The 22,722-nt window shown below is 47.5% G+C and overlaps 1 protein-coding gene across 2 annotated transcripts in view; it reads right to left on the bottom strand.

The window, feature by feature from the left end:
• The window catches only part of UBXN8 (UBX domain protein 8), a 241,543-nt gene that overhangs the window by 93,176 nt on the left and 125,645 nt on the right, over positions 1–22,722 (bottom strand). For both annotated transcript variants that reach the window (XM_085636490.1, XM_085636489.1), the window contains exon 4: positions 1,479–1,601. In XM_085636490.1, coding sequence (XP_085492616.1) covers positions 1,479–1,601 — 123 coding nt within the window. The remainder of the gene's footprint in view (positions 1–1,478; positions 1,602–22,722) is intronic.

Below are 22,722 nucleotides of genomic sequence, written 5' to 3'. Positions count from 1 at the left end.
GGGAGGGCATATATTCATGTTGACGGATGAGGAGCGTTTCCACTCCTCCACTTTTATGGATAGGTTCGTCATGGGCCGGGTATGCTTGGCCTTAACGGCGACTTTGCCTAGTTTTCCCCTGGAACCGGATTCGTTTGCCCCACTCACAATGACGATAGAGTGCAAAGGGGGTGCATCTTATTTCTAAATTATATCATGCATGCTTAACTATAACCCCAGTTAAAGATGATAAAATCCGTACGCCCTGGGAGGAGGACCTGGGACATCCCATTCCTGACGAACCGTGGGTTAAATGCTGTTCCCTGACGAAAACTGTTTCCCTTAACAGCCGCCATAAACTAATTCAGTTCAAATTTTTACGTAGACTGTATGTGACTCCAGCGAAATCACACAGGCTAGATCCGACCAGACCACACAGCTGCTTAAAGTGCGGTGCCCCGCAGGCAGACTTTGCACACCTCACTTGGACTTGCATTAAGATACAAGCTTACTGGGAGGCAGTGCACAAGACAATCGGGGATATGGTGGATGTAGACGTGGTTCCCACGCCGGAGGTGGCCTTATTGGGTTATGTGGCGAATTTTCCTAAAAACGTTCGGAAATTTGTCACCATCAGTCTACTGGTGGCGAAGAGAGAAATTGCCATTCATTGGAGATGTAAAGCTGCTCCTACATTTAAGAATTGGCTGAACAGCTTAACACACTGCAACACCAATAGTGATTTATATGCCGGTACTTTGCCACGCTCCTCACGGCCAAACGACATCTTCGACCCACTAAAGAGCTATGTGGCCACGGAACGCTTGCCCCCCTCCACACCGATTGAGCAGGGTATAGTCCCTACCGGGGTGGGTTAATGACGCTGCTGGACTAGCCGGGATACCTTTGTTAGAACATCTGTCGGTGGATCTGCTGCTCTGCATACATGCGACATTCTGGTTATGTAGTATGTAAGTGTGGGGATTGGGGAGGTGTTGGGACAGCTGCAAGCACCTCCTGGGGTGGATTTCAGTATATATATGTGATGACTGTACATGCTAGTCAATGTTTTCGATCATACTCTATTTCCGTTCGGACTACTTTCATGTTGTCATAACTGTGAAAGTGAGAACTCATGTTTCTTGATATTGTATGCTGCAAAATGGTAAATAAAGTTTTTAAAAAACATCACTGCCATGGGTGTCACTTATGGTTGTTGCACCATTTCGAAGAGTGATGTCAAGGACTCCACGGCTGGGGCTGATTGACTGGTGCTGGTGTGCTGGTGAGGTAAAGTGTTGAAGAATTCTGTTTCCCTTTCGACACCAGGGAATACTTCAAATCCATTAGAAGAGAAAAAAAACGCCCAATGACGCTGTTTTACTTTACTAATCAAATACCGTTGCTAACTGAAAAAACAATACAAAAGCTTGTCCTCTCACCCTTGTATCAACATTTTCAAGAGAATTATAGGAATTATACACTTCATTCTCACTTACTCCAAGACGCTGACCTTCTGTTAACTTCCAGGTTTGTCCTGTCATGCGGAAAAAATGTTCTTCCTGCTTTCTGAGCTTCACATCTTGGCGTGGCTTCAAGACACTGTCCATGTAAACATTAGCCTGTTAAAAAAACAAATATTATCACGTTTGCATGTTAATTTTAACAAATCAGCAGTTAATGTATTTCTCCTGATAATGGAAATAAATAATTAAAAAAAATAAAAAAACAGACCAGCTGATGTGAAGACCCAAAAGAAATCCGAGATGGGGAGGATGCATACTTTATTTAAGCATTTATACATTGCCACTCAATGATGTTCAATGTATTTTATATGTCAAGTGTGCAGAAAATGAATTTTCGGCAGAACAAATTAGAACCTTACCACTAATGGAGTTAAAAGGCAAAATAAAATGTGTTACATGCAAGAATTGTTCTCCATTTAGGTAACTTCAAGAGTTACTCTTTCTTTGAATTCCCCCTTATGTCTTTTTCAGCCTCTGAGCATCAGCACCACACTTTAAGACTTGCAACCTTGTGGAGGGTACAAGTATGTTTAGAAGTGTAAACAATTTATCATGTACCATTCTACTGAATAGAAGGTAACAAGGTCAAGCGATACTGTATTAAAGATACTCAAATGGAACAATTACTGTTCGATTCAAGCAAGTGTTTTATTTGTAGCACAGAACTGTTTGTAGACTTTGTTCTAAACTGCAGGGCTCTGATGAGTTAATCTGCAGATGACCAGGTTTCTATGAAAACAATAAATAGCCTTATAGTAGTTTTGTATGTCAGCCAATCTGTGAATAAAGTTTTTCATCATTCATAAGGAAAATGTTCCTTACCCTATAAACATCTGTTCGTAGCATGTGGTGCTGTAGATTCACATACTTTGCATATTCCTGCCATCTAGTTTTGGGCTTGGGCGTTTGCAGTTGTTTTCCTTCAAAGAAGTCTTTTGAGTCACAAAGTATAGTGAGCCCCTCCCCCCCCAGTTGGAATGGGCATTGACTAAATGATAGATTGGTTTCCGCACAGCAGGTGAGTTTGGTATGGAGTGGCGAGTCAACATGATATGATACACATGTTTATAGCACGAAGAAGATAATACCTGAACAAGAGAAGTGATCTATGATCAAAGCTACACACGTCTGGGAAGAGGGATGTATAAACAAATACAATGATTCTGTTGGGTGTGCAAACTATTTCTTATACAAACAATTAATATTATATGTTATTGTCTACAATCCTCAAATATTCATATCTGAGCTGTTTTGACATATGGAACACAAAACAAAAACAAAAGCAACGCAAATTGATGGGTATTATGTTGTTTTATATAAATTGCATCATTTATATATACCCACATATTTGTAAAATAGGGCTGTCAATACGAGGTGAAGTTCAAGGTGATACGTGATCAAGTGACATTTGTACTCAGTGATAAAGTTTGGTGCGTATTATATACAAGGTGATTAAAATATGTACAAAGGAAAGGAAGGCCAGAATATTACAGAGAACACAATGACTCTGTTGCTTTATACAAATTAATCTTTTGCATGCAGAGCCTTGGTCTGGACCGTGAAAGATCGTCGATGTTTCAACCCAATCTATGCTCTATTGAGTAGTCAGTGCGGGTCTTCATCAGGACAGGTGTGGGGGAATAGGGGATGACAGCCTATAGAAAACCAGAGAAAATCCTGGTTAGTCAGTCATCAGTAGCACATAATGGTTTGATCATGTGCGATTGTGGCCCCGTCGTGGGAATTCAAGTCAAGATACTGTTGGCGTGATGAATCTGCAGAGAGAAAGCTTGAGGGAGGATTTAGAATGGACCCGCTTTATCTCATTCAGGCAATGCTTGCCCGCATTTTCAAAAACGCACTCCGGCGCTTACCTGAAGTGATTGGGAAATCAAATCTGTGACACCATCAAATGAACTTCAATATAGTTTGGATGCTGTAAACTGTGCCTACCAGCACAAGGTGACTGACTCATCCAGGCCCTGTGGCATGATTAAAGGCAAGATGCAGGCTGGAGCTGGAAATCAAAATGTGCTCCTAGAGTAAGAGGAAGCCTCCAACGGTCACTTATGAGTAACTGTAACATTAACTATTCATGTAGAATGTACAAGTGTAGAATGAAAATGTTATTTGAAAACGATTTATTTGAAAATACATTCAATTTTGTTGTTTTAGACTTATTTAAGTCATAAAATACTTTTTAATTTTCCTGAACTGGTATGGGGAGCTTTTCTTAAGTGATTTCTTTATTCAAGTGGTGTGATGCGAATGCTGATCCGTAATGCACATTTTCTGAACTTCCATATCAGAACTGTTCAACTAAGGGGTAGACATGGATGTGCTAGTTACACAGCGTTCGCCTGACTAAGAGCTAGGTTTACACAATGGTGAGAATTTACCACACAGAGCAACCAGCTTACTACTTTCCCCTTTAGCTGACCACGACAAATTTGATGGCACCTGTATGTATTTGAGACCAGCAACGACCATGGATAAGTAAATAAAAGAGGAGATACCCAACACCCTTGTCTCTGAAACGTTTTGACTTATAATTACCAGAAAGAGCCCCACTGCTCAATAATTAGGACTACCATCTAAGTATGAACATAACCGTAGTGTCAAAGGCAAATACTAATATTGAACATTCCAATTGCTACTAATTTAACCGATTAAAAGATTGTATCTAAATTCGAGTTGAATGCAGCTGCAAGTATATTCCTATTACTATTGGCACAAATAAAATTAAGGTTGTGTTATTACTGTTCTTATTAACTTAACCCATTTGGTTCCAGGAGGAATTATCGTGGAAACGACATTACCAAGTCTATTGCCTGTTACTTTTTTTTTTAAAGGTTTAATGTCAATATTTACCAGCAAAACTGACATTAGAATTTCACATGTAATATCCCTAAGCGGTCATCTGCAAACTTGAAAAGAACGTTACTATTGGAGAGGGGAGCTTAATATCTATGTGCTTCGTTTTCTTTTATTATCTATCTTTTGTATTCTAAGAATGCAAACCTTTTGTTGGGAACTTTACATCAACACCGATAGGTTGTACAGGGTGCATTTTTTCCATTTCTTGAATATAAATCAAATACACAACTCTTTTACAGCCTGGTAAAATTTGATTTTCAAACACACGTAACCCGGTAATTGGTTCCACAGGATCCAAGCTACACCTATCAGACAAGGCTTAACAAGGTTCAAACCGTTATGGGATTGCTTGTGTTCCCTTCCAGAGGGAGGCCTCACCCAGAGATTCAGGATGGACTGTTCCCATGTGGAGTAAGTCAGTACTGTTTATATAAGGCCCACCTCTGACTGGAGCAGCACAGTGAGCGAAAAATGATGGGTTGGACCATTACCCATAGCGACTGCCAATGGTTTAGACTATTAGCAAGCATTCCTCTCATCACCTTTCATGTGTTTAAAATAAAACTCTAAGTGGAAAAGGTGTGGGAAGGCATGGGTCCATTACTCTCTGTGCCATAGAATTATAACTCATTGACATGGGCTAATAAGGATGAAACTGGTCTGTGGTGCTTGTGTTCCATTATGGAGGGGGCCTCCACATGTGGATCTGCATGAACTGTTCCCATGAGAAGCAGGGTTAGCTTTGATCTGAAGAAGGCAGGCCTCTTTTTAGAAAGGAAAAGTGAGAGAAAAACGATGGATTGGAATGGTGCCCAGAGTGATTGCGGTTTAGATTATTTGCAAGCATTCCTCCTATCAACTTTTGTGTGTTTAAAATGTAATCTTGGGCTGGATGTACGAAGATTAGTAATAGCGATTACCAAATAGCAATTATTTGCAAATTGCTATTTGGTAATCGCTATTACCAATGTACAAAAGTAATATCTGACTCATTAGTGTTTCATAGTGGGTCGCAAATAGACATGCCTCATGAACATTAATGAGGTAAGTCATAATTTCGGACCCATTAGGATTCGCTGCCTTCACAGGGAAGGTGGCCAACTAGGGTAAGCAGACTACCATATCTGTGATTGCTTTTAAATAAAGAAATATTTTTTTTAAAAGCAGCCCGTTTTTCCTTAAAGGAAAACGGGATGTGTTCAAAAATAAAAAATGAAAAGTTTCATTTTTTTTTTATTAAACTCTGTTTATTTAACTTAGAGAAACCTTGGTCATGTGATACAGTTCTGCACCTTACATTTCCTATCTGCACCAGTTTTAACACATATCAGTACATACTTTACAACTTAGCGGGTAATGTTACAATACATGCAATGCAATTCTTAAACTGTACAGTGTTTTTCTGGGTCCGAGATGATCGGTGGTTCACACAACCCCCCTCGGTATACATTCCATTTAGTCCAGATAGCTAACCATTTTTTGGGGCAGCCCGGTGCAACATATACAGTTTTCTCGCGAATCATACACCAGTCCATGTCTTCTTTCCATTTTTTAGACGTAGGCGAGGCAGCGGCCCCCCATAACTGCGCTATATTGCGCTTGGCAACCATCTGTCCTAGTGTGACCCATATCCTCCCCTTCACGTTTAAATCTGTGGGCTCCCAAATGTTCAGAAGGCATCTCTTGGCCTCCGGCAGCAATGTCACCCCCCACACCGAACTCATTACTCTCAGGACATTACTCCAATAGATTTGGATCAAGGGGCACTCCCACAGCACGTGTAGGAATTCGCCCGGCATTCCGCATCCTCTCCGGCATAGCCCGTCCACACTCCTCCCCATGCAAATCATTTGTGTCCCCGAGAGATAGACCCTATGTAGAATTTTTAACTGCACCAATTTTAACTTCGCAGAGATAGCCACTTCTTTGGGTGATGAAAGTGCCTCCTGCCACTCCTCATCGTCTACTTCTAGGCCATCCCTCACCCATTTCTCCCTGAGTGTGGTGAGGGGATCGGGGGTGTGGTGGATAAGCTTTTTGTACGTGAGGGGTATGCATTTATCTGGTAGGTGCCCATCCAGCAGTCTGTCCTCAAGCGGGGACGTCTTAGGTAAATCCATGTCAGGCTGGATGTTGGCCTGAAGAGCATGGCGAATCTGCGCATATCGGAAGTGTTCTGACGCTGCCATGTCGTATGTTTGCTGTAGTGCAGCAAACGTCACCACCCCATCTCGCCCCCACAGGTCCCTAATGTACGAAATACCGATGAGGTCCGATTTGTCGAACCCTTTGGTGCGCCCCAGAGTCCCCAACTGTTCCGTATCCCACAGGGGGGTGGCCAATGTGAGTCTATTGGCCCATCCCAGGGCTTTATTAGCCACGTGCCATATCTGGACTACGTGCTTTGTGGGGCCCGTGAGCGTGTACCTAGTGGGTCTGGAATAAAGCGACCTCGTGAAGTCACCACCCGGGAAAAGTTTAATTTTTGTAAGAGTACATCAGTGACCCGTGAGACCACTGGCTGGTCTTAAAAAATATATTTTTAACATTCTCAAACAGAAAGGGGTCCCAAGGGGACCCCTTCTCATTTGCAAATGGGTTACCACCAACTTTGAGTTGGTGGTAAAGTGCGAATGTTTTGCAATCACATTTTGGTCAAAAACATTCATACATCCCATTCTGATTCAGTATTGGGATGCCCTAAACACGTCCCTTCCAAATACCAAATCCTTATGTATTCGCAATTCCAAATCGCGATTCGGTAACATATTACCAAATCACAATTTGGGATTAATATATAACAAAATGCATTTATGTGGTTGGAAACGGCCCAATTCTGTGAATTGGGGTGTTAGCGACTGCAAAAAAGCTTTGTGCATCTAGCCCACCTTCATCATTTTCTTTAAGTAACCAAACAGCTGTAAATTCTTTTACAGAGCATTTTTAAAGGAACTTATTTTATTGTTTTATTTTTACATTGACGGCAAACAAAGAGACGGTTGACAGAGACAAAAAATATTATGCTGGGGGCCATGGCCTGGTAGTCAACCACAATACTGATGTTCTTCAGTGTTTTGTATGCAGGAAGAACTAATGTCTTGACTTTTGGTGAAATCTGTCTCCAGAGTTGGGGTACAAGACACACCCACCTACGTCAGGTGTAAATTCCATTCCAGTTCAAAGCTAGAGGTAGCTTCCCTCCACCCTTCTCACCGGTGTGATAGTAAAACATAACATGTGTATTTGTAAAGCACACGTTCACCCCTAGCAAGGCATCTTGGTGCCAAATAACAGATGTTTATTATTACCCAACTCAATGGTATTCATTTTATGACCTCAGAAAGTATGAGAGGCTGAATGGACCCGCCAGGATTTGAACCTGTGACCACACGGTCAAACACAGGCCCCTGCAATGGATGCATTAGTCCACGAAGCCACCAGACCCAGCTCATGTAAAGGCCAGGCCAGCAGCTCCCATGCTAATTTCCCCATTTGCCATACACGCCACTGACGCTGCATGTGGCTTTCTCAGTTACAGATCATGTTGCGTTTCTTTCATAAAACACCTGCTCATTGGTTTGCACGATAGGGAGATAGTTTGAAGGAGATGAGGCCTGCACAGTGATGCTGTGAGCTGCTCTTGGGCACCTCAACAGTGAATTCTAAGAAAGATGGATCTTGAAGGAATGGCCTGCTACACTGGTGTGGTGTACCCCAGCAGTCATCTTTTGGATTGATGAAACTCATTTTAACTGCTCAGCACTGTATTCTACACACTTTCCCTGCAGCTGAATTGATGGTCATTCATACAGAAGGAAATATGGCTCCACGTAGGAAGCTGGCTCTGTATATACTATATCAAAGTCAATATATAGGTTGCACAGAGTCCAGGGGATACCCAGAGATATAGCAGAGCAGGGATGTGGAATTCCTATAGCCCGACGCCCAGGACATATTGTTTGGGGTCAAGGAAAACAGGTTTTCATGTGTATTTTGTCATTGGGACAAGTAGATCCAACCCCCTGCAGGACAAACCCTTTGGCTGCCAGTGTGCAGTATCACATTATGGATCAGGAAAGGGCACAGTCTGAAGTTAAGGTAATATTTGGTCCATATGTTAATGCTGTTCAAACTTGTATTTATGGTTCATTAATTGAAAGCCTTTATTATTAGGGTGAGCGCTCTAAGTAAATGTTGTAAGCTCTGACTGCACCACTGACAATGGTTCCAGTATAAAAATGTGTATACACGTTTTCAAAGTTTAGCAATATGAGGCTCTATTTAATGCTCCCAGAATGCTCTCTGATTTGATGAAAATATTTGCAGAAGCTTTAAAGCAAGATTGATGATTCTTTGCTTTCAAAATATTATGTTCATAAAAAACATGAGAGCAGGAAAAAAAACATTTAGCTAAACTACTTTAAAACTTTAGGTACCATTTCTTTGTAGCATCATTTAGTAACATGCGTTGTTGCATGCTAGCATTTCCCAAAAATATTCATAATGGAAAATCAGTGTAACCAGTTTTAATAAGAATATGGGAAACAAAAATAAGCAAGCATTGGCAAAGCCAGTAGGTCAGCAATCGGTGGTCAGCTTTTTAGTTTTGTCAATGTGTGATTTGTTTTGGCATGGTTTTTGTAAACTTTTATTGGCGTGGGAGCTGCCGGGCCCTCACCATTATAAGATACATTGGTAAAAGCAAAAATAGTTTTTGGTCTCAAAAAGTACACACTGCCACAGTAGTTACTGGCACTGAACAAAACTACTTTGTGTACCGATATGCTCCTTGTGAAATTGCAGAATGCTGTCACTCACAGTGAACCCAGCCGATACGGAGAGAAAGACAGAATTTTAATAAACGCCAAAGTCATGGCCAACACCTGACCAAATTAGGGGCCCAATTATTAAAGAAAGTCTCAAAAGTGCACACATGGTATATGTCAATCAATCAATCAGGGGGTTTATAAAGCGCGCTACTCACCCATGAGGGTCTCAAGGTACTGGGGTTGGGGGGGGGGGGGCAGCTCCGTGTCAGTCGAAGAGCCATCGCTTGAGGTCCTTCCTGAAGGTGTGAAGGGTTGGGGAGCATCTGATGTTCACAGGGAGCTTGTTCCAGGTCTTGGCTGCGATGTAGGAGAGGGCTCTCCCGCCTGCTCTGTTCCTGCGGATGCGCGGGACCTCTGCCAGGGCGAGGTCGGCAGAGCGAGGTTCTTCTTGGGTACGTGGAAGGAGACTCTCTCGTTGAGTTATTTGGGTCCGATGTTGTTGAGGGATTTGTAGGTGTGGGTGAGGAGTTTGTAGGTGACCCTCTTCTCAACGGGGAGCCAGCGGAGGTCTCGTAGGTTTTGGGTCATGTGTTCGTGGCGTGGAGTTCCGAGGACGAGTCTGGCTGCGGCGTTCTGGATGGTTTGGAGTTTGTGTAGAAGGGTTCTGTTGATTCCGGCGTATAGAGCATTGCCGTAGTCTAGTCTGCTGGTTATGAGCGCGTGGGTGACGGTCCTTCTGCAATCGGGGGGGGATCCATTTGAAGGTCTTGCGGAAGATGCACAGGCAGTTGAAGCTGGTGGAGGCGACAGCGTTGATCTGGCGGTTCATGGAGAGGGAGGAGTCGAGTATGATGCAGAGGTTTTGTGCGTGGTCTGTAGGGGTGGGTGGCTTCCCGAGGGCAGAGGGCCACCAGGTGCTGTCCCAGGCGGAGGTGCTGTGGATGAGGACCTCGGTTTTCTCTGAGTTGAGCTTCAAGCAGCTGTCTTTCATCCAAGCTGCGACGTCCTTCATTCCTTCGTGGAAGCAGAGTCTGGTGTCTTCGGGGTTCTTCGTGAGCGAGAGGATAAGCTGGATGTCGTCGGCGTAGGAAACGATGCTGAGCCCATTCTGTATGTTGAAGAACGTCGGGCTGAGCGATGATCCTTGGGGTACTCCGCAGTTGATGTCAGTGGGTTCGGAGAGGAAGGGAGGGAGTCTGATCCTCTGGGTTCTTACGGAGAGGAAGGAACTCGATCCAGTCGAGGACCGCTCTTGTATCCCTGCGTTATGAAGTCTGGCTGTGAGCGTGCAATGAGACACGGTGTTGAAGGCTGCGGAGAGGTCTAGGAGGATGAGAGCCGCGGTGTGTCCCTGGTCGAGTAGTAAGCGAATGTCATCTGTGGCGGTGAGGAGGGCAGTCTCGGTGCTGTGGTTGCTGCGGAATGCAGATTGTGAGGCGTCAAGGATGGAGTTCTCTTCAATGAAGGTGGTCAGTTGGGCATTTACGAGTCTTTGGGTGACTTTGGCCGCGAAGGGGAGGAGAGAGATGGGCCGGTAGTTTTTCAGGTCATTTGGGTCGGCTGTTGGAGAAGGGGTTTAACCTCCGCCCGCTTCCCAATCGTCTGGGAAGATGCCAGATATGAAGGAGGCGTTGATGGTACGTCCTAGTTCAGGTGCGATGACGGCGGCAGCCCTGTGGAATATGTGCAGTGGTCCATTGGGGCCCCTGAGTGGGTTTTCTTCATGGTCGCGGTGATGTGTTCGATGGTGGTGGGATTCCAGGTCATGACGATTGGCTTGTCTGCGGTGGTGGAGAAGGGGTGGTGTCCGGCGTCTGTTCGCTGAAGTTGTCGTAGAGGGTCTGGATCTTCTGATGGAAGTAGGATCTGGGCTTGTCGCAGAGTTCCTGGGAAGATGTCCTTGCCTTAACTGCAGCTATATGGCTTTCGTAAATGCCCAAGAATTTACAGAAGTAAGACAAGAAATAGTACTCCTAGAAAATATTTGGGAACTGCATTTTGGCATGAGCAAATATGCATGTGTAGATTTGCTCATGCGAAAATCTGAGTGTTTGCAAGTTCACTTTCCCTTCAACCACTTTTTCCCCCAATTCTGGAAGAAGATTTATCTCTGTCATTGTCAGGTGTAAATCTCCAACATTTCTCAGTATGGGAAAATATTAGAGAGGAGTAGTTGAAAACCCATAAAACATGCAAATTAGTAGGTTTGCACAGACTCAAAAGGGCATTCTAACCCTGGAACTATTGCTTACCACTACCTTCAGCCCCAGTATGTAGACCTGTAGAAACGTGGCAACATAAGGGGATTGCAAGTATTCAAACACTACTATGGTATGAGCCCTGGCATAATCAGAGAGGCTATCAGAGCTCTTATAAAACGAGACTGCTACCATAAATTGTCACCACACTACATGGCACCAAAGGGACAAGTGGATTTTTCTACAGGACAAGTAGATTTAAGAACCAACCTGCCCCATGGACAAGTAGATATTCTATTACATTCCACACCCCTGCAGATGATAAATTAACTAGATCATCACCAACAGCTCTCTTTGTGGTAGTGTGGTCGAGCAGTTAGGCTTATCAGGAGGGTGTTTTAAGCATTTATTCTATTCAATCAATCAAGGACTGATTACACACACTCAGAGACAGAATCCAGACCAATTAGGTGAGTATAAAAAAGGTATAGGTATGTTTTATTTCTAGAACCAAGCAAAACTTGGTACAGGCAAGCAGAATATGCTTTCAAATGTAAAACATAACAAGGAAATGAAGTTGTGGATGACACTGCAATCGTTACAGGTTTGTCTTTGCTTTTAAAAATGTTTAGAATACATAGAAATTACTTTTGATTACTTTTAGATTACTTCTCAGTTACTTTGAGTATTAGAGGTACTATGCCGAGATATCACACACTGGAGTCTGCCACTGAGAGGTAAGTACTACAATTTTGGGTTTAAATCAAAGGTACTTTGTTTTCAATACAAAAGTTAGGCTCAACAACATTTTTAGTAACACAAATCACAACATTGATTCCTATAGGAAAAAGAAGGTAATCGGTTTGCAGGTTAAGTAAAGGACCTGCAGGAATAGTTTTTGGGGGTTAGAACCAAGGTTCCACAAAGTTCATTTAGGCACCCAAATTGCACCATCAGCGACACTGGGGCAACCGGGTGCAGAGTGCAGGGGGACAATGTTAGCCAAAAGGGCTAAGGGGGCCTTCGGTCATGGACTGCTTATAAAAAGGTCACTCAGGTGTGGGAGCAAACCACCTGGGTTTAAGATCAGCACTGCAGGGGCCAGCAATCAGCACAGGAGCTGCACCACCAGCGGAACAGAGGCGGCTGGATGCAGAGTGCCCAGAAGACATTGGGGACCCTATGGTTTGCAATGGAGCTCTCTGGTTCGAAGAAAAGGCAGCAGGCTCGAGCAGGGAGGCTTCCTGAAGGCAACTACGGGCAGGAGAGGTAAGTTGGGTTCTTGGTGGAAGACTGGAGACCGTCGGTTGGGCCACCCAAGGCCGTGGGGCATCGTGTGCACGGGTGTCTTTTGGCGACGGGTCTTCTTAACAGCTCTGGTCGCGGTCAGGGGGACCCTTCAGATTGAGGCTGCAGACGTCGGCTTGAAGCTTGAGGTAGGTAAGAGATCACCACATCCCAGGTCAGGATTGCTGGGGAATTCTTCTCGTGGTGTTGGGCCACTCGAATTTGAGCTGTCAGGTGCAGAACCACGGAGCCGCCTTGATCAGGGTACTGTGCTGGAGTCTTTGTTGAACAAATCTAGTGCTCACAGGAGACAGAGTCCTTCAGATGATTGCAGGGCAGGTACTCCTGGTTCTGAGGGGCTGTTGGACATGCTGACGCTCCCGCTGTAGGCAGGTCGGAGTTGGGACAGGCGGGTAGGGCTGAGGCTAAAGCAGTTGGTGTCCTCTTCTTCCTGGGTCAGCCCAGCTCTTTGGTCCTTCTTCTTTCTTCCTTGAATCTGAGGAGGTAAGGTTCAAGGTTGCCCCTAAATACTAAATTTAGGGGCATTTACTGGGGTGTGCAAGTCGTAACCAATGGTTCCCTTCCTTGAAGTAGGTACACTCTCTATTATACCAACCTCCAGTGGGAGGGGGGCATGAGCCTCTCCCTAATCTAATTGGCTGAGCCCCCTCATCTTCAAGATGGAGGGGACTGAGATGTGTGCTTCATCTCGCCTCGTCCACCTGAGGGGTGGGCACACCTCTCTCCTAAGTTGGTTTTATCGCCGATTCTCTTGCCTACAGTGGGGGCAGAGCCGGTGGGAGCCAGTTGCTGGGGGCAGCAAAAGGCAGGGACAGCTTACAAAGGCGGCAGGCCTTTAAAGCTTCCCCTTCATGGACCCAGCCCATCCTGGGGGAGGAGGCATGACGCCTCTGCCCAGGATGGGCTTTGTTTCTGGACCCAGAGAGTGGAGGCCCTATACCCAGGGGTCCAGAAACCTGTCTGGTGGTGGCAAATGGCAGGCAGCCATTTAGGAACCACACCAGGGCTGGTCGTTTTTCAGGGGGAATCTCTAAGATTTCTTCTGAGTGTATTATACATTAAATCCCACACTGGCATCAGTGTGGGTTTAGTGTGCTGAGAAGTTTGCTACCAAACTTCCCAGGTTTTAGTAAAGACATTATGGAGCTGTGGAGTTCGTAATGACCAACTCCCAGACCATATACTCTTTATGGCTTTACTGCACTTACAATGTGTAAGAATGGACTCAGACACTGTATGTGTACAGTGCTCAAGCAACTGTACGCACACATGTGGTCTAATGCGCCCTGCTAGAGGCGTGGCTTACCTAGGCCATAGGCAGTGGATTGCACGCATGTCGAGGCTTCACTTTTCTATGCATCAAAACACAAGGCCTGCAATGGCAGTGTGTGGGTGTTAAGGGGCAGGGCCCCTGAGGTTGGCACAATAAGTTTTGCAGCCTTTAGAGGCCTTTCCTGGTCACAGTGCCCTTGGTACCCATGGTACCTTATACAAGGGGCTTATCTGTGGACAGAGATGTGCCAATGATGGGTACAAAGGTACAGTTTTGGGAAAGAACACAGGCCCTGGGAACCTGCTTGGCAGGGACCCAGGGCACGGCAAGTCAAGCTGCATCACGTCAGGCAAAAAGAGGGGGCAACCATGCAAAAAGGGGCACTTTCCTACACTCCAGGGCAGAAGATCCAGCAAACACACAAACAGAAATGGAATCTCTTTATACCACAAAAGCACATGGTGAGGAAGGACTCCCTCCTTGCATGGTTCAACCAGGGTCCTCTCTCCTTTGAAAAACAAATTGATGGCAATGCAACAGAAAACTGACACAATGAAGTTGAAAATGAAGGCCAAATTTGATAAGATAAAGCACTGATTCAGTTGAAAAACTCCAAATGAGATTAAAGGCCAGGAAAGCCCTGGTAGAACTAAACTGCTTTTAGAGAACAATCTGAAGAGCACAGCAACGTTTTGAGGAGTGCATACTGTGAACACTTGATTTTCCAACGTAAATCTGTGGAGATGACTCGGTAGAGTTCATCAGAGGATGGCTTCCTGCAACACAATTGCAAGACCTAGCTAGGGGTATTTCTATTGAGAGGCAGACCTGAGGACCCTACGGCTCAAGTATGGCCAAAGGGGGACCAAAGCAGGCTCACAATAATCATACATTTCTTAAATACTGAAGAAATGAAGGTGGCGATTAGGCTGGCCAGAGAGAGAGTTCGTTTTTTTTTTTTGCCAACAGTCCTGAATCGTTCTGTTCCTGAATGTCAGTCAAAAGAAGAAGTTAAGGGGAGGAGCCTAGCGCGCATCCAAGATGGTCGCGTGAGCACAGGGCTCCCCGGACCCTTGCTGCTCCTCGGAATTTATCCTGAGAATATCCTGATGTGGTTTATGGAATCTGGCAGATGAAGACCGGCTGAGCACGTATCTTTTTTCAGAACTCGAATCGGACCTGGGAATCCTGAGTTGTCGTTGTTCGAACTTTTGGGACCCACCCGACGGAGGTGCCCGGGGCGAAGGTGAACCGTGGAGCCGTGTCGTAATTGAACAACAGCGGCTGCAGTGCGGTGCCAGTGGCCGCTCTACCACTTTCGGTTTCACTTTCGGACTTCAGGGGGCTGGCCTGCGAATGCACTTGATGTGGCGGGGTGTTTCCTTGGCCTCTGCGCGAGGCCTTGTCTCCACCTGCCATTAGTGTGCCCATCGCCTTGGGTCCCCCCGCATCGCTATATTGTGGTCCCGGGTGAGGCGCTGGTCTGCGGTGCCGGTGCCCCTACGACTCTTGATCGGCGGTCCCCTTCGGTGTCCGTGACCACATGGGGGGCAAGGGGGGCCCCGAGGGGCGTAAGACTAAGGCCTCCCTCCGCGGGGGACCGGTCCAGGCCAATAACATGGACCGCTACACTCAGGGCAGAGGGTCCCCTGGAGCGACCGGCCCCCCCCCGGATGCCGTCGGTGGTGGCACGACCGTCTCTCCGGAGCTTTCCCTGCAGGACATCATGGGCGCCATTGATGGCATCAGGGAAACTATCGCCACGCAATACGAGGCCCTGGCCCGTAAAATCGACACGGTGGCAATCGGTGTCACCTTAATTCGGGCAGATCTCTCCAAAACTAACGAGAGGGTTCAGGCTCTCGATGTGCGGACCTCCACCCTTGGTGCGGATGTGTCGGACCTGCAGGCCGCGCTTGGTGACATTAAGGCGGTCAACGATCAGATGGCCCGGCGGCTGGAGGACTTCGAGGGACGGGCCCGACGCAACAACATCCGTGTCATAGGCGTACCGGAGTCCTCCGACAACCGCCCGGTTGACCTCCTGGTTGAGGAACTCATCCTCCAACAGTTGGCCCCTGCGGGCCTAAGTAAGTTCTTTGCCGTGGAGCGGGCCCATCGAGTTCCGGGCGGTCGGCCACGGCCGGGGGCCCCCCCGAGGCCTATCGTGGCCAAACTGTTCCACTATAGAGACCGAGATGCGATTCTGCAGGCCTCACGGGTGCACGGCCCGGTTCGTCATGAGAACTCATCCATTAACTTTTATCCGGACTTTACCCAACTTGTCCAGAAACAGCGGATGGGATTCCAGGGGGTGAAGCGTCGTCTCCGTGAACTGGGCCTAAAGTACTCTATGCTCTACCCTGCAAAACTCCGAGTGGAACATGAGGATCGGACTGCCTTTTTTGACTCTCCTGTGGCCGTGAGTGACTGGCTGGACTCGCTGCCGGACAGAGGTGACCGTCCCGGGCCCTCTGCGGGCGCCGAAGGTGACGGGTCCCCTTTGGAGTGACTTTTGGTCCTTGATTTTGCCTTTTTGCATTGATCAGCTGGGTTTTACTTCTTTTGTTCATTTTGTCTCACTAGGACCTGTGTGGGGGGCGGGCGGGGACGGGTCCCTTTCCTCCTCCGGGGTCTTTTCGTAGAATGGGGTTAGTAGGGCGACAGGCACACTGCAAGTTGGGGGGGTTTTCAGGCCCGCAGGGGTGCAGGGTGGGGGGAGTTGGATTTGGGGGGGGGTTGGGGGAGGGAGGGGTTGTTTTGCTGTGTGTTTTTTGTTCGCAGGGCGAGGTATTGATTTTTGTCCAGATTTGGGAACTGTGCTACTGACTGGGGGGCCTTTGATCTATTGGAGGGGATGGGGGGGGACGGGTTGAGACTGATGTCATGGAACGTCAATGGGTTGGGGGATCGTATCAAACGGGGTGTAGTACTGCAGTATTTGCGTCGTCTGACTCCTGATGTGGTGTTTATCCAGGAGACGCATCTGGTTGGCAATGTTTGTCATGCAATGAACAGGGGGGGATACCGCCTCGTGGCCCATTCTGGTTTCACAACTGGTTCCAGGGGGGCGGGCATTCTCCTGCGATCCTCACTTCCGTTGGATATCACTAGGGTAGTCTCGGATGACAGAGGGCGCTATGTGTGTCTGACTGGGAGGTGGGAGGGGCAGCCCCTTTCCCTGGTCTCAGTTTACGTCCCCCCGGGCCTCCAGAACTCCACCTTCGCGGACTTGGGTCGAATGCTGCTTGAACTTCCGGATGGTCTTTTGCTTATGGGCGGGGACTTTAATTCGGTGGTTTCGGGTGACCTGGACCGTCACCCACCCAGGGCCCTCCCCGCTGCCCAGGCATGGCTTGGTGGCCTGTTGGAGACCTTCGTCCTGGTGGATAGTTGGAGATTAATGCATCCGACCCAATGTCAGTACACCTTTCACTCTGGGGCGCATGGGAGTCTTTCTAGGCTAGACTATTTCCTTATGCCCGCGGCACAGACTGGTCGGATTCGAGAGGTTAGGCACCTGGCGCGGGGTATTTCCGATCATTCCCCGCTGTGGCTGCTCTTTGACACCGAGTCGCGGTCTGCAGGGCGGATCGCTCCCATTAACCCGTGGTACCTGCGAGACCCTACGACTCGCGACAGCCTGGTTAAGGCTATGGACCAATACTTCCTTGAAAACGAGGGGTCGGTGTCGTCCGCAATGTCCCTGTGGGAAGCCTTTAAAACCGTAATCCGCGGACACGCCCTCTCCCAGATAGTGGTGGCTAAGAAGCTCAAGAGTGAGGCAGTGGTGAAGCTGGAGACTGACATCTCGGGGCTGGAGTTGGCCCTGGAGACGGGTGTCACTCCGGACGGGCTCCATGCCCTCAGCCTGAAACAGTTTGAATACAGGTCTCTTGTCACTGACGCTGCCAAAACGATGTATAGGGAGCAGCAGGGTCGATTGTATGATGCCGGGGACAAGGCGGGGAAGTTGATTGCGTGGCTGGATAAGAAGGAGAGAGTGAATCGTGTGGTCCCGGAGCTGTGTGTCTCGGATGGAGTGTGTGTGACTGAGCCTGGTGAGATTGTGGAATGTTTCGCTGACCACCTCCGGGCCGTGTACTCCCCGGTGACTGATAGGGATGAAGAAGACTCTGGCCTTCTGCTGAGGGATATTGCTTTGCCCGGCCTGTCCGTCGAAGACCGTGAGCAGCTGGACGCCCCCTTGTCTGTAGATGAAATTGCAACTGCGATTCGGTCCCTTCGTTCGGGCAAGGCGATGGGTCCCAACGGGCTGCCTATTGAATTATATAAGTTGCGCCCGGATAAACTCGCGCCCTTCCTCCGTCGTATGTTTCAGGAGTCCCTTGAGGCAGGCTCCCTTCCTGACGACCAGCGTCTGGCTACGATAGTCGTGATCCCCAAGGACGGTAAGCCACGAGATCGCTGTGCCTCCTATAGGCCTATTTCACTGCTAAATGCAGAGCCTAAAATCCTGGCTAAAGTCCTTGCCAATCGTTTGTTGAGCGTCATCTGCGATTTGATTCATCCTGATCAATGCGGCTTCATCCCTCACCGTAACACCGCTCTTAACTTGCGGCGTCTTCACGGCGCCCTCGCCAGGGCGGAGTACCTCTCCGAACCAGCCGTGCTGGTTTCTTTAGACGCCACGATGGCCTTTGACACCATCGAGTGGCCATTCCTCTGGGCTGTCTTGACCAAATTCAGCTTTGGGGAGGGATTTCTTGGCTGGGTGAAGCTCCTTTACACGGGACCCATGGCTCAGGTGGTGGTTAATGGGCGGGTCTCTCGGCCCTTCGCTCTCGGTAGGGGTACGAGGCAGGGGTGCCCGTTGTCCCCTCTGCTCTTTGCTCTTGCCTTGGAGCCGCTCGCTGCTTGGCTCCGCTGGGAGCCCTCGATCAGAGGGATCCGGTGGGCCCCGGGCTTCGAGGATCGGGTCTCGATGTATGCGGACGATATTCTCCTGTATCTCACCTCGCCGCGGCAGTCGCTTAATGTTCTCTTTGATGTTCTGACTTCCTTTGGGAGAAATTCGGGTCTAACGATCAACTGGTCTAAATCCTGTGTCTATCCTATCTCCGGTGACCCTCCTCTCTTGCCGCCTCGGCTTCCGATCCAATTATCTCTGTCCGGCTTTAAATACTTGGGAATATACGTCTCGATGGACCCGGTGGCTCGCTATGAGCAGAATCTCCTGCTTCCACTTCGGCGTTTGAGGGAGGACACGGCTCGGTGGTGTAAGCTGCCCTTGTCCCCGCTGGGTCGGGCAGCACTGTTTAAAATGATGTCCCTTCCCAGATTCCTCTATGCACTTCAGAACTCCTTCGATGTCATTCCTGTGTCCTACTTTCGGGAGGTGGAGAGCCTGCAGAGGAGACTGGTGTGGGACGGACGGGCGCGTATCGCTCTGGCAAAGCTTACTCTCCCCTGGTACGACGGGGGCATCGCGCTTCCCGACATTCGCAGGTATTATTGGGCCTCACAGCTATCGGCCATTAACCATGCCACGTATGCGCCTGGCTTGAATCCGGCGTATGAGATGGATAAATTCCTGCTTCCCGGCGGAAACTATAACAGGGCACTTTACTCCAGCTCGGCTGGACGGACCCTTACGGGCCCTACTAAGATTGCGGTACGGATCTGGAAGGCGGCCAATGTAGCCTTGGGCTGGAGTGAGCGATTAACATGTGCTACTCCTCTGTTTGCCTCCGACCGCCTGGGAAGCCTCTGGACAACGAAGGGGTTTGAACGTTGGGACACGATTGGTATTAGTAGAGTGGGAGACTTATGGATTAAGGGTGCGGTTAAAACATTCGCGGCGCTCCAGAGCGAATACGAACTTACGGAAAGGGAGTTCTTCCGCTACGCCCAGATTCGGCATGCCCTGCTCTCTGTTTTTGGGGAGGGGACCAAGATCCCGGCTTCTTCGCCCCTCGAGGACCGCATACTCGATGGTCATGTCCCCGACAGTACTATCTCATTAATTTATAAAAAACTTATCAATAATCGGGCTGACCTCTTGGTGCGCCTCCGGGAGGCGTGGACGGGGGATGGGGTGGAACTGGACGACGAGGACTGGCAGTCCGCACTGTCGTCCCCCAAGGAAGTGGCCATTCCAGCCCGTCTCCGCCTGGTCCAGCTTAAGATTCTCCACCGGGTGTATGTGACGGGTCCCCGTTTGGTCTCGATGGGATTTTCTGAAGACGGGCTCTGTAAGCGGGGATGTGGACTCAGTGCCACCTTTCTCCATATCCTTTGGGAGTGTCGCGAGGTGGCGGAATACTGGCGCCGGGTTCATGTGGTCATGGGACAAGTCACCGGGGTTGTGCTGCTGCCGGAGGTGCGTCGTTGTGTCCTGAATGTGTGGGAGCCCAATGATTATAACGCGGCTCAGACTCGGTGGGCGGCCCTGGGGAACATGATTGCCAAGAGAGATATAGCGCAGCTTTGGGGTTCCCAGCGGCCTCCCACCGTGTCCGTATGGAAGGAGAACATGGACTGGTGCATGTTCAGGGAGAAGACTGTGTATGTGGCTCGTGGTAAACCGGGGGCATGGGGTAGAATCTGGGGGCAATGGAACGCGTATCGCGGGGGTATCTGTATTCCCCCCCTAGTGGACACCGATATTGCTTTGTCCCCCTGACCCTTGATGGTTCCTTGCGACTTTTGGAATAATCGAATATAGACGTTCCTCTCCCGTGACCCCCCCCCCGACCTATCAGTACTCCTTCTTCTTGATAGCTATTTGAAGGTCTGAAGTAGAGTCCCCCGGATGTAGCCTGACCCACATTATTTTTTTTTTGCCCTTATGCCTCGCCTTTTGTTTTTATTAGTTATTTATGTTAAACCTATGTATCCTGCTTCCCTAGGACTATCCGGAGCCATGTACGGGGCTGGGCCCCGGGAGTCGACTACTGACTTAACATCTGTATGATCCTTTCTGAATCTAGCGGCCGGCCCTGGTGGTTGTAGGCCCATGCTTGTAATTGATTTATTGTTCAATAAAATTTTCAACAAAAAAAAAGAAGAAGTTAAGACACAAACAAGAAAGAAGTGAAAGTGAATCTGATTTTCTCTCCAAGGGTGTAGGTTATCAAAAGGGAGAAGCACTCTATCTTTTGGGTCTCTGAAGAGGCTAACGTTTTGCTGCTTCTTGAGGTAAGCTTGTAGATGAAGGTTCTGTAGAGGGCAGGGGTGTGGAATTGCGATTGCCCAACGCTGGTGACATACAGATTGGGGTCAACAACAGCAGGTTTTCATGTTTATTTTGTCCAATGGACAAGAAGGTCGAACACGCTGCAGCACAAACCTGTTGGTTGTAAGTTTACAGTACCACAGAGCGATTTGTGAATGAGAACTGTCTGTAACTCAGGCAAAACACCATCCATATGTGTAGCTTATTCAAACTAATATGCATGGTTCATTTAAGCAAAACCTTCACTACTGGAGTGAGTACTCAAAGGAAATACAGTCAGATGTGATCTCAACTTGCGTTACTGAGAGTGGTTTCAGTATAAAAACATGTTCAGATGTTTGCAAAATCTAACACTTTAAAGGGACTTGTAATGCCCCCAGAATGCTCCCTGAATATATGTAAACACACACAGGGGCCTGAAAGCAAGAAATGTGATTGCTTGGTTTCAAAATAAAATGTGCACAGAAAATTTGCAACGTGAAAAATGTTTTACAAAACTATTGTGCAACTTTAAATAACAATTCTCTGAAGCATCTTTTAGTAAATGTGTTTTTTATGGATGCCAATATTTTTTTTTTTAAAGGCAAATAACAGTGAATCAGTGTATATGAGTTGTGGGCAACATGAAAATAAACTAGTGGCTAATTCTCAAAGGTCACAAACGTGTACTCGTAGGTACATGTCCCTGCACTGGTGCACATTTACCACTTTCAGAAATTCACAAGTAGATGTGGAGACCGTACTCCTAACAAAGTTCTGTGAATTCCATTTTGGCTTGAACAAATGAACACACAAATACCTGATCATGTGAAAAGTCTGCTGAGCGATTGCAAATTCAGAATCCCTTCCCTCCGCACCCCCCTACCCCCAGCCCCACTGTTTTTTCTCGCTCTAGAAAAAAGTTTTACTTCTGCTCTTGTCCGCGGTATATTTCCAATCTTGACCGACATGGGAAGAGATTTAAGAGGAGCTGGTGAATATAGTTAAATTCCAAGTTTGTTGGTGTGCACATATTTACAGGGCATTCCAATGTAGGAACATCCCTTTCCCTGCTTACATCCAGTCTACGTATGTTTGCGAAAAGGCGGAAAAATCAGGACCTAGTTAGAATCTAAACCCAAATACTAGGTGACCACTAATGTAATCAGAGATACTCTTTTCAGAGCTCTGCTATAAGGAGTCAGTGCCATAATTTGTCACATCACTTCTTGGCACCAAAAAGGACAAGTGTGTTGTTTGAATAGGACACGCTGTTTTCTGAAGCGCCCGTCCCTTTAAAAAGAAGATATTTTAAACAATTCGACGCCCTTGAGAGGAGGACGTTGCTTTGCAAATGGGATGATGGGCAGCAATGGAATCTTCTATTTTTTTGTGGCTCCTGAGCTATAGGTGTCTGAAATCTGGCGGATGGCTTTACATTCTCTTTGGGGATGCCACTGCAGCAAGGTTAATGGTAAAGTTTATTATTGTTGTAGTTTATTAATTACTGGGAATGAGGTTACGGTTTTTCTAAAAAAGTTATTCTGAGATTTAAACATACACGGGTATGGGTGAATGGGGCATTTGAAGGGAATCCTCGAATGAAACACTATTG

This window comes from Triturus cristatus, chromosome 2_1, assembly GCF_964204655.1.
Source record: "Triturus cristatus chromosome 2_1, aTriCri1.1, whole genome shotgun sequence".
Lineage (NCBI taxonomy): Eukaryota > Metazoa > Chordata > Amphibia > Caudata > Salamandridae > Triturus > Triturus cristatus.
This window is presented reverse-complemented; position numbering and strand designations above follow the sequence as displayed.